At 41.2% G+C, this 17377-nt stretch overlaps 1 protein-coding gene and 1 long non-coding RNA gene across 4 annotated transcripts in view; one reads left to right on the plus strand and one right to left on the minus strand.

The window, feature by feature from the left end:
- NOAZFP (nucleolar atypical zinc finger) overlaps window positions 1-5665 on the minus strand; it is a 46585-nt gene extending 40920 nt beyond the window's left edge. The window contains exons 1-2 of one of the 2 annotated variants that reach the window (XM_089693879.1): window positions 5540-5665; window positions 2499-2632 (exon numbers count right to left, since the gene is read on the minus strand). In XM_089693879.1, the coding sequence (XP_089550005.1) occupies window positions 2499-2618 (120 nt within the window). In that variant the 5' untranslated portion in view covers window positions 2619-2632; window positions 5540-5665. Of the gene's footprint in view, window positions 1-2498; window positions 2633-5147; window positions 5278-5539 lie in introns of those variants that run through there. The other variant, XM_089693878.1, reaches the window with a different exon arrangement.
- LOC149449041 (uncharacterized) overlaps window positions 5371-17377 on the plus strand; it is a 43072-nt gene continuing 31065 nt past the window's right edge. The window contains exon 1 of one of the 2 annotated variants that reach the window (XR_016315463.1): window positions 5371-5470. This is a non-coding gene — a long non-coding RNA (uncharacterized LOC149449041). Of the gene's footprint in view, window positions 5471-5527; window positions 5699-17377 lie in introns of those variants that run through there. The other variant, XR_016315462.1, reaches the window with a different exon arrangement.

Below are 17377 nucleotides of genomic sequence, written 5' to 3' on the forward strand. Positions count from 1 at the left end.
AATGTTTTGCCCAGGAAGTTCTTTGGGGGCCCGTCACCTACAGTTCAGTAACCCTTTAAAGAAGAAGTGTCTCAAAGCAAAGATAACAATCCACCCAGTTAATTTATTTGGTGAAAACTGTAACTTTTTTGTTACCAGAAGGCTTTGATGCCTAGCTGCCCAGCCTAAATTTAGCTGCATCAACATGTGTCGCTTAACTTAGCAGTAACTCTGTGTCTAGTTTATATGTCTAAATGTAAGAAAGCTTTTATTTGCTACACTTTTTAATTATAAAAAATAAAAATAAAACTCCACACTTGTTTTTATTATTTTTAAATAGTGCCCCTGCATCTGACAGTTAAACTACTGCTGCCATACAATAGTCAGTATTATTCTGAAGGCTTACATTTCTGTTAACAAAACCTCTAGCCTGCATGTGATAACTATAGCTGACATAGCGGTCACATGATTGGGAACAACACGTCAGTAGGGACCCTGGCTGTTGGTGACAGCTAGGATTTTGAAAGTAAGGCTAGCCATACATTATATAATTTTCTCTCCTTCAACTTCAGGTTGAAGGAAAGAAAAATTATTTGATTTTCCCATCAACACTGATCAATAGATCGACTTCAACACAGACAGCCTGCCCAAAGGTAAATGAAAATTGGTCTTCTTCCTGCTGAACCAGCTGAATTTCTATCCATCTATGGCTGGCTTAAGCAGCTGCACAAAGCAGTTCTCAAAAGGGAAGAACATTTATTATTATCCTTGCTGAGGGACTTTGTGCTTCTCATATTTCAGGTGGGAAGGGGTTAGGATGACTGGAAATCTGTGGAAGCCATGGTATATCTTTACATGTTCCACCACTAACAGTTATGACATGCTGGGCAGTATCCATGCAGAGGCCCTGAATTCTTAACTTCTCTCACTTGAGTAACTGATAGAGCTACAATTGGACCCCTCTTCTCTTTACATACACTGTTGCAGTCTTAACTGAAATTGCATTGAGTAGCGTTACTTGGCATAACAAATAGTTTGTAGCATAGCTACTAAACGCTCCCACCCCCTTCCTCCCATTTTGGGCACTCTACAATGCCTAGCCTAACTTCCTTTCCTCATATCTCTGATATCATTCCCTCAAAATCACTGGACATTGTCAACAACACCTAGTATTGTTAAGAATTGCACAGTATAAGTGACATATCAGACTGGATGTCACTCCACTTCCTCAAACTCAACCTTTCCAAAACGGAGCTTCTAGTATTCCCCCCAGCCCGTGCTCCCCCCCCCCCCGACTTCTCCATCAAGATCAACAACACTATCATCAGTCCCACCCCTCATGCCAGGGTACTAGGTGTAATCCTAGACTCCAATCTGTCCTTTCAGCCCCAGGTCCAATCACTGACAAACTCATGTAGACGTCACCTCCGCAACAGCTCCAAGATACGACCGTTCCTAACCTCGGAAACCACTAAGCAACTCATTCACTCCCTTATTATATCACGCCTTGACTACTATAACTCCCTCCTCACTGGCCTACCTCATCGCAGGCTATCCCGGCTTCAGTCCATCATGAATGCTGCTGCCAGACTCATTCATCTTACTAACTGTTCTGTATCTGCTACCCCTCTCTGCCAATCCCTCCACTGGCTCCCAATTGCCCAACGGATAAAATTCAAAACACTAAAAACTGACATACAAAGCCATTCATAACACTGCCCCTGATTACATCACCAACCTTGTCTCTAAAAACCACCCAAACCGTACTCTCCACTCCTCGCAAGACCTCCTACTCTCTAGCTCCCTTGTCTCCTCCTCCCATGCCCATCTCCAGGATTTCTCAAGGGCTTCACCCATCTTCTGGAACTCCCTACCCCAAATCTATCATGCTATTGCCTACTCTGCTCACTTTTAGGCGCACTCTGAAAACCCATCTCTTCAGGGAAGTCTACACCGACCCTCGCTAATACTGGAATCCTATACTCTTCCTACCACTCCATCCCCCACAGCTAATTACCTCTTGTACCACTATCTCCTCCCTCCTAGACTGTAAGCTCCAAGGAGCAGGGCCCTCTAATCCCTCTTGCATTGAACTGTATTGTTACTGTACTGTCTCCCTCCATAATGTAATGCGCTGAGCAAACTGTCGGTGCTATATAAGTCCTGTATAATAATAATAATAATATGGCACTCTTCAATGCAACACTACTGGGGCATGTTGATTGGTCACATGGTAACACAGGCCCCAACCACTGCATCAAGAAAAGGCAGGCGACATTTCATTTGCTTCCCCCTTACAGGGATTTTCACACAGCGATGACGAGCTGAGGGGTAGGGGAGTGGCAGTAAAATTACAAGAACCAGATGGTGCCTTGGAAGTGACAGTGGTGGATTAGGATTTTTGGTGATGCGTCATGACAAGATAACTTTACGTGACTGATCAGAATACAAAATAATTGTATAAGTTACTGATGCATTCTTTATTTTAATGATAAAATCATATAAACACATATACTTACCATAGAAGCATTACTAGGGTGCTTGGCAAGGTCTACAGTGCCTCGAGCAGCTTTCAGCTGTTTTTCCCTTTCTTTACGACTCTCTGCCTTCTTACGGGCACCTGTCTTCTTTTTCGGCATTTTGAAAGCACTACCTGTCAAAAGAAAATAGCCTGCTTTGATTTTATTACCCACCATCTTATCAAAAAAAGTTTATTAAAAAAAAAAAAAAGGTATAATTTCCTGTTTAGGCATTAAACATTTTGATAAAATAGATCAGAACACAGTTCACCACCAGTTGCAAACAGAAGGATTTTTTTTTACCCTAATGCATAAAATGCAATAAAACCTTCTACCTCTAGATCCACTTTAAAGCTGAACTCTGAAATCCCTCACCAGCATCTTCTACACAGCTTTTTCCTAACGACAGTCTGTGGCCATCTTGAGTGTAGTCATCCTGGCATAAAGACACTGTGCTGGTATGTAAACTGAGCTGCGTAAGCACAGCTCCATGTACCTACTACAGAAACCTGTGAGCAGGCAGGTACGTTTATCTTGCTGCAAAAGAGACATTGCTTGTCATGTTACTCAATGAAGAGCCTGCCTGCTCACATTTTTTTTTTTTTAATTAAATGGTTTACATCCTGAATAAACAGTTTGACAAGATACATCACCTCGCAGGATTAGTAGTAACATACACAATTATGGTTCGACAAGTTACCATAGGTAATACTGCATAATCACCATAGAAAACTAAATTTATAAGTTATCAATTTAACATCTCTCAAAAATTATATTTTGTATTCAGGAATCAGCAGTGATATACACCATTGCACATTAGCAAAAACTCAAAGTTCAACTTGCACTCTAAGTTAAGTCAATATCACTGGGAATGGATGTTCCGTCAGTCACACATACTATGTCGGCGCACACCAATTTTTTCAATATATAAATTAGGAGAGTAGGAGAGGATGAGGAGCCATCTTAGGAGGGAAAGAAGAGAGGGCTGGAAGAGGGGGTTGGAAGGGGGGGGGGGGGGGAGTGGGAGGGGAGAATCCCCCACCAGGAGAATAAACCCCCACAAGAGGGGTGGAAAAGGGCCAGAGAGGGGGAGGCTGGGACACTCGCTATGCAAAATGAACAAATGTGGATATGAACTTATGTGTACTGGAGGTACTGATCAAAGGATCAAAATAGGTCCCAGTAGAACCACCTCAGTTTAATCCAGTAAAGCAGAGGTAAGTTGCTCCATGCTTTGTATATCATTCCCCTGACAAACTGCTGTGCTAGAAGAGGTGGGGACTGCTGTTTCCACATTAGGGACACTAACTCTAGCAACATTTAGTAAATGTTTATGAGAGATTTATGATAGTGATTTTCTGGACAGAGGTGTCAGGTTTAATAAAACAGCAGGTGGATTGTAGAAAAGGGAGAAGACTGTGAATTTTTGGATTAAAGTGATTGTAAAGGCAGACGGTTCTTGTACCTTCATGCATTCTCTGATTTAAGATAATCCCCAGCACCCCCCCCCCTTATTAAACTTACTTGAGCCCAATCTTGATCTAGCGATGTGCATAAAAGAAGCAACTCTCTCTCCTCACTGGAAAGAGAGGGAGCAGTGAGAGCCATTGGCCACTGCTGCCAATTACAATGAGCAGAGAGCAGGGGGGGTAGCACCAGGCCCGCATGAGTGCCCCCATAGCAAGTGGCTTGCTAAGGGGACAATCAGAAGGGATAAAGAGCCAGGAGTGTCCGTGGGGGACCCTAAAAGAGGAGGATCAAGCTGCTATGTGCAAAACCCTAGCACAGAGCAGGTATGATATGTTTGTAAACCTAATTTAATAAAAAATTGCTTTAAAGTGGAAGATTTGCTGCCTAAAAGATATGATAGGGCATTCCCAGAAGATGTGTAGAAGCGTGCCTCTGTGGGTTCCACATCTCTAGCATAGGTCAGCCAGTCAGATGGGGCCCTGGCCATCTTCAGCCAGTCAGATGGGGCCCTGGCCATCTTCAGCCAGTCAGATGGGGCCCTGGCCATCTTCAGCCAGTCAGATGGGGCCCTGGCCATCTTCAGCCAGTCAGATGGGGCCCTGGCCATCTTCAGCCAGTCAGATGGGGCCTTGGCCAACTTCAGCCAGTCAGATGGGGCCCTGGCCATCTTCAGCCAGTCAGATGGGGCCCTGGCCATCTTCAGCCAGTCAGATGGGGCCCTGGCCATCTTCAGCCAGTCAGATGGGGCCCTGGCCATCTTCAGCCAGTCAGATGGGGCCCTGGCCATATATATAGCTGTTAGTCAATCAAAAAGCAATTGTAACAGGGGTAGCAAGCTTTAGCACAGAGTGCACAATACTGCCTTAAAATGACCCAGGGAGACACAAAATAACTAAGAATGAATCTCTGAATAAAATACACACAGAGCATTTGTTGCCCAGAGCTGAAATCACAGACAAATAAAGGGATAACAAGCTGCATTTTGCATACTGGAGATTAGGAATAGAAATGAAGAAGGACAGAGGTGCAAAGCCTGGGAGTGTCCCTGGTAATGGAGGCCTGTCAGTACGAGGAAGGGGTCCATGACGGAGCATGGCAGTAACATGACATACTCTACTAGGCGTTAGTAGCAGCTAATCAGACGCGTACGGCAGATCCCGAGAAACAGTCATGACATACCTGAGGGCCCTATGTACTAGTAATGTCACATCTAGCGTGCACCGGAAACGACACACCGCTGGCAGAGACCCCGGCAGCACACTATACTCACGCACTACGTTACTTCAGTAAGGCAAGCCAATAGCTGAGCCGCTCTCAGTTTGCTCCGCCCAACTAAGTATGTACAGAGTACTCTGATAGGCTAAACCGAGTTCTTCCCAGAGAGTCATAGGACAAGGGAAGGCGCTAGAGGAAGGAATCTCTTTATTTAGTGTCTCCAGTGGTGTAGCCATAAAGATGTCTCCTGGAAATACGCTGAATTGTCGGAGATGTTTGTTAAAGAGGTACTTCAGTTAAAAATAAAAGTCATCAGCTACATATACTGTAGCTGCGGACTTTGCATTGACAGATACCTGTTTAATGATCCAGTGCTGTCCTCAATTCACCAGGGTTTGGGTTCCCAGCCTCGCCATGTTTACTGTGGGTGCCAGCTGTGACTCTGCGGGGACGTACCACACTGCATATTGGGATGATTGAATGATTGGCTGCAATGCTCAACACTCTCATTAGGTGTCAGTATATTTTTACACACATACTGTACATGGTCATGATGTTGTTGTTACACAAAATATGTTTTTCTTTCCTGCAGTGCTCGATACTATGTTGCAAGAAGTAGTGGCTCATGTTTAACTCTTCATTTACTGATGTATGTGCAGCTGTAAAATGGCATCATAGTAATTATACAGAAATAATGGAAACATTACTGATTTCATACACTACATATATGCGTAAAGCACTACATTTTGAACTGTTTTATTAGGAACCTGGAAAATTATGTTTAACAAATTAAGATGAAAAAAATGACGATTAAAAATTACAAACGCCAAGGAAAAAAATGATTAAAAATTACAAACGCCAAGGAAACAAATGATTAAAAATTACAAATGCCAAGGAAAAAAATGATTAAAATTACAAACGCCAAGGAAAAAAAATGAGGATTAACCACTTGCTCTCCAGAGGCTTTACCCCCCTTAATGACCAAGTGTTGGATTTTTAGACACATATAATACTGCTTCTAGTTTTTTCCTCTTTTTGCTACTCGGCGCTGCACTAATTCGACTGATTATTGCGCGGTCATGCAATGCTGCACCCAAACAAAATTTATGTCCTTTTTTTTCACACAAATAGAGCTTTCTTTCTGTGGTATTTGATCACCTGTGCGGTTTATATATTTCACGCTATAAACAAAAAAAGACTGGAAATTGTGAAGAAAAATTATATTTTTTACTTTCGGCTATAAAATATATATAGTAAACTCAAAGTTAGTTATAAATTTAGGCCAAAATGTATTCTGCTACATGTTTTTGGTAAAAAAAATCCCAATAAGTGTATATTGATTGCTTTGTGTGAACATTATAGCGTCTACAAACTATTTTGCTATACAGCACTGCACTAGTTTAACTGACAATTGCGTGGTCATGAAATAAAGTACATAAATGAAATTTATGTTCTTTTTTTCACACAAATAGAGCTTTCTTTTGGTGGTATTTGATCACCTGTTCGCTTTTTATTTTTGGTGCTATAAACAAAGAAAAATTTTTTCTGTCATAAAAAATATCCAAAAAAACTAAAATTTCATCATAAATTTAGGCCGAAATGTATTCTGCTACATGTTTAAAAAAAATCCCAATAAGTGTACATTGATTGCTTTGTATGAAAGTTATAGCGTCTACAAACTATGGTATAGATAATGGAATTTACACAGCTTTTACTTTCTGACCGCCCATCACATTTTTTGAGGTGCTAAAATACCAGGATAGTACAAACACCCCCAAATGACCCCTTTTTAGAAAGTAGACACCATAAGCTATCTGCTGAGAGGCATATTGAGTCCATGGAAGATTTATTTTTTTTCCACAAGTTTTTGGAAAATGACAAAAACATTTTTTTTTTTACACAAAGTTGTCATTTAAATTATATATTTTTCACACAAGCCATGGGTATATGTGGAATTACACCCCAAACACATTCTGCTACTTCTACTTTTGTGGGAGCCTAGCCACATACAGGAGCTTGAAATCTAATGACCACTTTGAAAGCTTGAAGGTGCATAACTTCCTGATTTCACTTCCTCTCTACCTATCACAATTTCGGAGGCCCTGAAATGCCAGCATAACACCAACCCACCCCCCACCCCCCCAAATGACCCCTTTTTGTAAAGTAGACACCCCAAGGAATTTAAAAAGAGGCATGGTGAGTATTTTGCAGATCTCATTTTTTCTCACAAGGTTTTGAAATATAAAAAAAAGAAAAGAATAAATATGTTTTTGTTTTTTTTCTTCAATTTCCAAAAACATGTGGCAACAAACGAGATCTGCAACATACTCACCATGCTTCTTATCAAATTCCTTGGGGTGTCTACTTTACAAAAAGGGGTCATTGGGAGGACTTTTTGTTCACATGAAAAAAATCTATTTTTTGCTAGGAAATTAATTGAAACCCCCAAACATTATATATTTTTTCAAAGCAAACAACCTAGTGAATATAATGGTGGGTGCAGCAATTTTTTACTTGCGCAGCGATTTTTCAAATGCAATTTTAAAAAAATACACTTTTTTACTTTTAATGCACAAAAACACAATATATTGGCCAATTATTTGGTAAAATATAAAAGATGATGGTATGCCGAGTAAATAGATACATGACATGCTTTAAAACTGCGCATGCCCCGTGCAATGGCGACAAACTGCATACGTTTTTGATATCCATAGGTCTTTACAAAAGCCTTTACAAACTACCATTTTAGATTTACAGAGGAGTTCTAGTGTTAGAATTACTGCCCTTGATCTGACATTCGCGGCAATACCTCACATGCATGGCGCAGCCGCCGTTTACATACCGGCATCATTCCGGTCTCCAATCAGCTCTATGGTCAGCTGGCAGAAACACCGGCTGCATTTTCAGGTTCCCCCGATGCCACGGGACTGCCCGAGAAGGCCGTGGAAGGCAGCAGAGGAGGGGTCATCGTCTCCAGATGCTTGTGAAAGCAATCCTGCAGCTAATTAGCCACTAGGATTGCTTTTACATGAAAGCCGATCGCCGGCTGAAAAAGACGATACCTGGATGATGCCTGCAGCTGTAGGTAACCATTCAAAGTCCAGTGATGTACCAGTACATTGCTGATCCTTGTTGGGTATATATGCTATGTTCTTTTTTTTCGTATGCAGCCTGTGGGCTGAATGAAAAAAAGAGAAGAAATCTCTGCCAGAAAAAGTGTGTGGTATGCCCACCATTAGAATATACCGCCCTGCATCCACCCACTTCTAATGGTGGGCACATATTAGGTCGCACGGTGCCACATACGCCAGTTCCAAGATTGTACAAATGTCTAAATAGTGACACACTTGAATAAAAATTGTCCACGTATAAGTGGTACCCCATATGGAAAAGGGATGACACCAAGTCCCAAACTATCTTGCTATTGCTCCCCATGTAGTCGGGGCATCCAGAGGGCTCCACGTGACTATCTTTTCCCTCGTAAATCTGAAACTTTTAAGTATAGCCTGTTTCCCTCTCACAGGTCTTATACATCTTGACCCCATATCTTGCACGCTTGCAGGGGAGAAATTGTTTGAATGCAAGGCGGCCAGAAAAATGAATGAGGGACTCATCAATGCAGATGTTTTGCTGAGGAGTATAGACATCTGCAAATTTTTGGTTAAGGTGATTTACGAGGGACTGAATTTTGTGGAGCTGGTCAAATTCAGGGTCACCTCGAGGACGACAGAGTGTATTGTCGTTGAAATGCATAAAACACATTATACTCTCATATCTATGCCTGGCCGTGGCAGCAGAGAACACGGCATATGATGAATCGGGTCTGTGGACCAACATAACTGCAATTCATTTTTTTTAGTAATGCCCATGTTGAGGGTTAGGCCCCCCAAAAAATTTAAAATTTAGAAACCGTAATGGGTTTCCATGTGAATGGTCTGGCAAGGTTTGAATTTGGGTTGGTGGCGAAAAATTGTTGTGCATATAAATTGCTTTGATCCACAATCAATGCATACAGATCTTCAGTGAAAAACAGCTCCAAAAAAATCAAGGGGAGTAGTCAAATTTGCTGTTTCCGCCTGAATTCCAGGTTGGGCAGTGAATGGGGGAAGTACGGGTGCTGCAAAATTTGTGGGCTACCAATCGGGATTTGCAAGCACATCCGGAAGGATACTAGGAGCTCTACGGGCCTGTGTGCGAATTCTTGGTGGTTGCGGGACAATACTTGTGCTCGCCACTGCACTAGCTTGTACTGCACTTACGGAACTCACAACGTCACCAAGTGATACTGCAGTGCTGGTATGTGAAAGACCAAGAGGTACTAGGCCGCTGATGCTCACCAGTTCACCAAAAGGTAGCGTGGCACTAGTACTGGCACTCTGCTGCATATGAGAGTCATCAAAATTTACCGGCAAGTACTAAGAGAGATCAGGCCCGATTCTGCCAACACTGCGCTTTTGTGTGCAATGTATCAAGTGACAGTGACCTACTGACACTGCACTTGCTGGGGGAAAAGGGGTAAGCGTAGGGGCTAAACGCAGGTGCTGGCAGGTGCCGGGCTGATCCCGCTAACGCTGCATTTTTGGGGACACTATACTAATGTGAACGCTTGTATAGTGCTGATCTGATCAAAGATATTGATCCGTTCAGACACTCTACTAGCAATGGAGCTGGCAATCAAGGGGTTAAATGTGATTACTGGTGTACTGACGGGCAATCTGACACTATCTGGGAGGGGTGTGAAAACCATGGGAGCGCGAATCACGTATATATAGATGATTTTGTGCACCCTTGCCACCCAGTAGTAGTATTTCTGGTATAGGGCTGTCAGGACGGTCACTCTTTTGTTGCCTTGGCGGTATGTTTGGGGTCATTGTCATGCTGGAAGATCCATCCACGACCCATCTTCAGTGTTCTGGCTGAGGGAAGAAGGTTCTTATCCAAGATTTTACAATACTTGGCCCTGTTCATTGGCCCCTCAATGTGGCAAAGTCAGCCTGTACCTTTAACAAAGAAACAGCCCCAAAGCATAATGTTTCCATCTCCATGCTTGACTGTAGGGATGATGTTCTTAGAGTCATAGTCGGCATTTTACTTGCTCCAAACAGGGCAAGTCGAGTTAATGACAAAGAGTTCAATTTTGGTCTCATCTGACCACAGCTCTTCCTCACAATCCTTCTCTGAATCATTTCGATGTTCATTGGCAAACTTCAGGTGTGCATTCTTGAGAAAGGGGACCTTGTGGGCGCTGCAGGATTTCAATACATGGTAGTGTTCTGTGTTACCAATGGTTTGTTTGGTGACTGTGGTCCCAACTGCCTTAAGATCATTCACAAGCTCCTCCCATGTACTTCTGGGCTGATCCCTCACTTTTCTCATTATCATCCTTACCACATGAGGCAAAATCTTGCATGAAGCTCCAGACTGAAGGCAATTCATGGTTATTTTGTATTTCTTCCATTTGCGAATAATCACTCCAACAGTTGTCTACTTCTCACCAAGCTTCTTGCTGATGGTCTTGTAGCCCATACCAGCCTTGTGCAAGTTTACAGTCTTCTCCCTGATGCTCTTTGACAGCTCTTTGGTCTTGCCCATGGTGGTGCCCATGAAAGATATTCTGTAGCCAAGTGTCTTTTATACACATAACGAGTTGCCGTTAGGAGCACCTTCTTAAAACAAAAGGACTAATCTGTGTACCACATGAGCACATAGCCAATCTGTGGGAGCTAGAATTATTGTTGGTTGGTAGGGGATCAAGTACTTATTTTACTCACTGAACTTCAACTCAATTTATAACATTTGTATCTTGTGTTTTTTTCTGAATTTTTGGTTGATATTCTATCTCTATCATTTAAAATACACCTATGATAAAAATGATAGACCCTTCATTTCTATGTAAGTGGGCAAACGTACAAAATCTGCAGGGGATCAAATAATTATTTTCCCCACTTGTAGTGATTTTTAGTCAACCAGGTGTGTCCAAGTGGCCAAGGTTGTTCTTGGAGTCAAGGCACAGAACAGAAAACCCAAATTACCAAGCGACTCCTTCAGGGGTGGAGCTACATATATATGAATGCAGATGTAGAGAGGGTTTGAAAGGAACAAGCTCCATTTTTTGAGTTGAGTTCTGCTTCAAACCTTAGTTACCTGAACTTTATGCTAAACTAAATTTCCTCAAACCCGCTAAACTTAATTTCCCCAACTTTTACCTCCTGAATTTAGCCATTCTACTGTAACCCATAAGTCCTACATTCATAACATACTAAGAAACATACATTATTCAACATACACTATCAGACATCTGTTTATTGACCTACAGTTACAATGAAGAACACGCAGACATGCCTAGTACAAAAAAGTGGCCAAAAAATTCCGGATCATCTGATAATCTATTCATTAGTACACAGCTTTTTGAGAGGCTATTACGACAGTTCATGCGAAATTAGGCGAAGGGACAAACATGAAAATTTTTCTCGTACAATGCGAGAATGAATGATTTTCATTTAATCAGTACAGTATCTGTCCATAAAAAAATTGGGTGACCAAGACACATGTTCAGAAACGAAAGAATACATTACAATACAATACATCACTTCTGAAGTTGTATTCTGTCAGGAAAATTTTCATAACTTTTGTAATCTCTTCATTTTCGACTAGCATGTAAAAAAAAAAAAAAAAACAGAAAATCATACATCAGATATTCTCATTGTGAGATGCACAAAGACGGACATCCAAATTCTTTGGGTAAGTCTCACACACACAAGGTTATAAGAGGAGGTTTAAAGGCTATGTTCACCTTTAAAAAAAAAAAATAATAATAATTGCAGATTTTTTTTGCAGGTAAAAAAAAATCTGCATTTATTATTTTTTTCCCCCCATCTTTCAGGAAAGCACCCCTGAGAGACTTCGGCTCTTCCCCACTTGAGGAAACAACACCTCCACCAAGTTTAACATGCGGCCTCTCTATTAGGACCTCAGTTATTGTGTTTCCTCTGATGGGGAGACACGAGTTGGAAGCCCTTCCATGGCGGCCAGGGGGCCTACGCTGTATCTGGGAGATGGGGGGGGAGGGAAAACCGGGTGCGGTCTGCGTTTTTTCCCCTCCAAGGTGGGGAGGCAGGGACCTGGTTCAGTCCTCTGGGGGCAGAGGGGGACAGAGGGGGTCCCTTATCTCCTGTTCTCCGACCTGGCCTGCAAGAAATGTAATAGGCCAAACGACACTGACATAAGGGACTAGTGCAGCTTAAATAGCCCGGCTGGCGCCAATGCACTTTAATGCATGGTCATGCCCACATGGAGAACAAATATATTTTAAATATATTTTAAAAATATTCTTCCCAAATATATTGACATATATTTGAAGTACTACAGTTTTGGCCATATTCAATATATTTCAAAATATATTTCAAGTAAAAAAAATATATATAAATTATATATACACTGTATGTTGAAATCCATTTTTCTTACAAAATATATGAAAAATATTTTTAAAAATAAATTTTCAAATATACTGTATGTCTTTAAAAATACATGTAATCTACATTTTTGTAATGCATTTACAAATATATGTAAAAATATATGTTAAAATGACTTTTTTATAAGTTAAAAAAAATCTGAAGAATATATTTAAAAAAATATATTTTTAAAAATATTTTTCATATATTTTGTAATATATAAAAAATGAATTTCAACATTCAGTATATATATATATATATATATACAGTATATATATATATATATATATATATATATAAATTTTTTTGTTTTCTTATATACAGGTGAAACTCAAAAAATTTGAATATCGTGCAAAAGTTCATTTATTTCAGTAATGCAACTTAAAAGGTGAAACTAATATATGAGATAGACTCATTACATGCAAAGCAAGATAGTTCAAGCCGTGATTTGTCATAATTGTGATGATTATGGCTTACAGCTCATGAAAACCCCAAATCCACAATCTCAGAAAATTAGAATATTACATGCAATCAATAAAACAAGGATTGTACACAGAATAATATCGGACCTCTGAAAAGTATAAGCATGCATATGTACTCAGTACTTGGTTTGGGCCCCTTTTGCAGCAATTACTGCCTCAATGCGGCATGGCATGGAAGCTATCAGCCTGTGGCACTGCTGAGGTGTTATGGAAAACCAGGATGCTTCAATAGCGGCCTTCAGCTCTTCTGCATTGTTCGGTCTCATATCTCTCATCTTTCTCTTGGCAATGCACCATAGATTCTCTTTAGATGCAGCTTTCAAAGATTGGTGAACCTCTGTTTATCTTTACTTCTGAAATACTATGACTCTCTAAGATGCTGTTTTTATACCCAATTAATGAACTGATGGCAATTTATCTAATTAGTGACAAACTGTCCTTCCAGCTCATCCTTGGTAGTACCACTTACTTTGTCAGCTTTTTGTTGCTCTGTCCCAGCTTTTTTGAGCTGTGTCTTTTTTTGTTTTGTTTTGTTCTTTTTCACTGATTGTGCTGAGGGTTATACATGTCTATGTGACTCATTTGCACAGCAGTTAAAGCATATTTTATAGGTATCAGGTTCTAAAGTTGGGAGATATGTATCAGGTTTTTAGATGTGCCATATATTGCAGTGCAGTCTAAAGCCCATCTCCAGGAAACTTGAAAATGATCACTTGTAGTGGAACTGGATGCACACTGCAAGGGTTAATTGCTCAATTAGGTCTAGGGGACGTCTTAACCCTCTCCTGCCTGTCCCAGCATTCCTTTAAAAGGTTCTGAACACCCAGAGAGTAGAGAGGATTGACAATCATGTGACCACAGTTATTGGCTGTCACAGTGGTCTCATGATCATGAGTCAGTCCCAGGGGCGGACTGACCATTTGGAAACTCGGGCACTGCCCGAGGGCCCGGGGTCAGTAGGGGGCCCCAGGAGATGCCCCTGGTACCTTTTTCATAGGCTTTTTTGAGTTTGGGCAAGGACACAGGGGCCCCATGATCCCCTATTGCCCGGGGGCCCCATGAGTTGTCAGTCCGCCCCTGGTCAGTCCCGATCGTAGGTGGGGATTGAGAGCTGTCTTTGACAGCTCACTCTCTGTGCTGGGAGCATTTAAGTCATTTTAGGAGGGTAACTTTAAGAGAATATTGTTCTACCTGCAACACAAACTATTTGTTCATAACTTTATGAGCCTACTTACACCAACGGTTTAAATGATAATTCTACCTTTATCAAACAATTAACAAACACACCTACACATATTTAAAAACAAAAAAGTGCCGTTATTTATTTTTGCATGTAAGCATGAAAAGCATTGCAACCACGATCAGTGGATGGTGGGTGCAATGTTAAGGCTCCTGCAGACTATTCTTACAGCTGCAGGTCTATACAGAGTTGTAGACCTTCATTTTCAGGGCTGGGGGAAGTGATCAATGAACTCTGGGTATGGTGATGTCCCACACTTTCATTCTATTCAGTGGTGGCACCAGGGGGGAGCTGCTTGGGTGTGCTAATGCCCCTTCAAAATTCCTTTCACTAGTACGCCATTAGAGCATTTTTTTTTGCACACATGTAAAAATCTTAATTTTTGGCCACCAAATTTTTTAAACCCTCAATATATTCTCTGAAATTAGAGGCCCTGTAGAATAATAAGATGACAGTGATAGTTGCAATTTCTTATGTCACCTGATATTTGCGTAACTGTTTATCAATTGCAAATTTTCAAGAAAACATATAATAAAATTAATTTTAATGCAAACACACAATGTAAAACCTATTTTTTGGTAAAATTTAAAAGATGAAGTTGCATTGAGTATTTAGATACCAAACATGTCAAGTCTTAAAACTGTTATCGCACAGTTGATATCGCCTGTTAATATCACATAAAACTTCCGTACCCCAAAATCTCCATAGGTGATGCTTTAAAAGCCTTTATACAGTTGCAAGAAAAAGTATGTGAACCCCTTGGGATTACGTGGAGTTTTGCATGAATTGGGCATAAAATGTGCTGTGAACATCATCTAAGTCACAACAATAGAAGAACACAGTCTGCTGAACATAATACTACACAAACATTAGATGTTGCCATGGTTTAATTGCACATAACATGTAAACATTCACAGTGCAGGGAGGAAAAAGTATGTGAACCTTTGGACTTAATAACTGGTTGACCCTCCTTTGGCAGCAATAACCTCAACCAAACGTTTCCTGTAGTTGCAGATCAGACCTGCACAACGATCTGGAGTAATTTTGGACCACTCCTCTTCACAAAACTGTTTCAGTGTAGCAATATTCTTGGGATGTCTGGTGTGAATCGCTCTCTTAAGGTCATGCCACAGCATTTCAATCGGGTTGAGGTCAGGACTCTGACTGGGCCACTCCAGAAGGCGTATTCTGTGCTGTTGCAGCCATTGTTTTGTTGAATTACTTGTATGCTTTGGGTCATTGTCCTGTTGCATCACCCATCCTCTGCGGAGCTTCAGTTGGCGGAGAGATGGTCGTACGTTTTCCTGCAAAATGTCTTGATAAACTCTGGAATTCATTTTCCCATCAATGACAACAATCCGTCCAGGCCCTGAGGCAGCAAAGCAGCCCCAAACCATGATGCTCCCTCCGCCATGTTTTACAGTGGGGATGAGGTTTTGATGTTGGTGTTCTGTGCCTTTTTTTCTCCACACATAGTGTTGTGTGTTTTTCCCAAACAACTCAATCTTGGTTTCATCTGTCCACAGTATATTTTGCCAGTAGTGCTGTGGAACATCCAGGTGCTCTTTTGCAAACTTCAAACGTGCTGCAATATTCTTTTTGGACAGCAATGGCTTCCTCAGTGGTGTCCTCCCATGTACTCCATTCTTGTTTAATGTTTTCCTTATTGTAGATGTGTCAACAAAAATGTTAGCATGTGCCAGAGATTTCTGTAGGTCTTTAGCTGACACTCTGGGATTCTTCTTTACCTCATGCAGCATTCTGCACTGTGCTCTTGCAGTCATTTTTACAGGACGACCACGCCTAGGGAGAGTAGCAACAGTGCTAAACTTTCTCCATTTGTAGACAGTCTGTCTTACCATGGACACATGAACATCAAGGCTTTTGGAGATACTTTTGTAACCCTTTCCAGCTTCATGCAAGTCAACAATTCTTGATCGTAGGTCTTCTGAGAGCTCTATTCTGCGAGGCATGGTTCACATCAGACAGTGCTTCTTGAAACCAGTAAACCCAAAACAGGTGTGTGTTTTTTAAGGGCAGGACAGCTGTCAGCAACACATCCAATATCATCACACTGATTCGAGTCAAGGTTGGCTCACTCCTGGCTCCAATTAGCTCTGGGAGAAGTCATTAAGCTAGGGCCTCACGTACTTTTTCCTCCCTGCACTGTGAATGTTTACATGTTATGTGCAATTAAACCATGGCAACATCTAATGTTTGTGTAGTATTATGTTCAGCAGACTGTGTTCTTCTATTGTTGTGACTTAGATGACGTTCAGAGCACATTTTATGCCCAATTCATGCAAAACTCCACGTAATCCCAAGGGGTTCACATACTTTTTCTTGCAACTGTAGCTCATCAGTTTAGAGTTCACAAGGAGCTCTTATGCTAGATTTATTCCTCATACACTGATATTCACGGTGATATGTCACATGTGTGGTGTGATTGCAGTTTTACAAACACATGCTCACCCTGCGCTGCTTTTGCGTGTGTGTGTGGGGTAGCAACAGGGGTTACAGCAAACTGTTTTTAATACATTTATTATAGGTTTATTGTTTTTTAAACTTTTATCATGTATTTATTGTTACTTTATTGCTATCACAGGGGATTACCCCCCCCCCCCCATGTGATAGCTTTGGACAGGTTATAGGTACTCTTTTTGGAGACAATAGGGGTTTAATAAAACCCAATGTCATCCCTGCCTTTCACAGCATATAGACCAGCAGAGATCTGCTGGACTAGATGTTCGCCTGGCTTTACCGGCCAAGAAATGGAGGATCTGAAACCTGAAATGACTAAATTATTGTTGCTTCCGTTTTAGTTCACTACAGGGGAGATCAAGGCATGGATGGGGGAGAAGGTGAGCAATGGGCTACAGATATGGTGACAGCCACTGGATCACATTTACTTTCAAGCTAGGAGTCAGCAAAACCAGCTAGGAGTCAGCTACTGCAGCCATCAACTTGTGATTCTCGGTTCACTCTTTGGATGTACTTAGTATGTTCAAAGAGCTGAACTGG

Source organism: Staurois parvus, unplaced genomic scaffold (genome assembly GCF_062004578.1).
Source record: "Staurois parvus isolate SC_StPar_1 unplaced genomic scaffold, SC_StPar_1.0 ptg000639l, whole genome shotgun sequence".
NCBI classification, from domain to species: Eukaryota; Metazoa; Chordata; class Amphibia; order Anura; family Ranidae; genus Staurois; species Staurois parvus.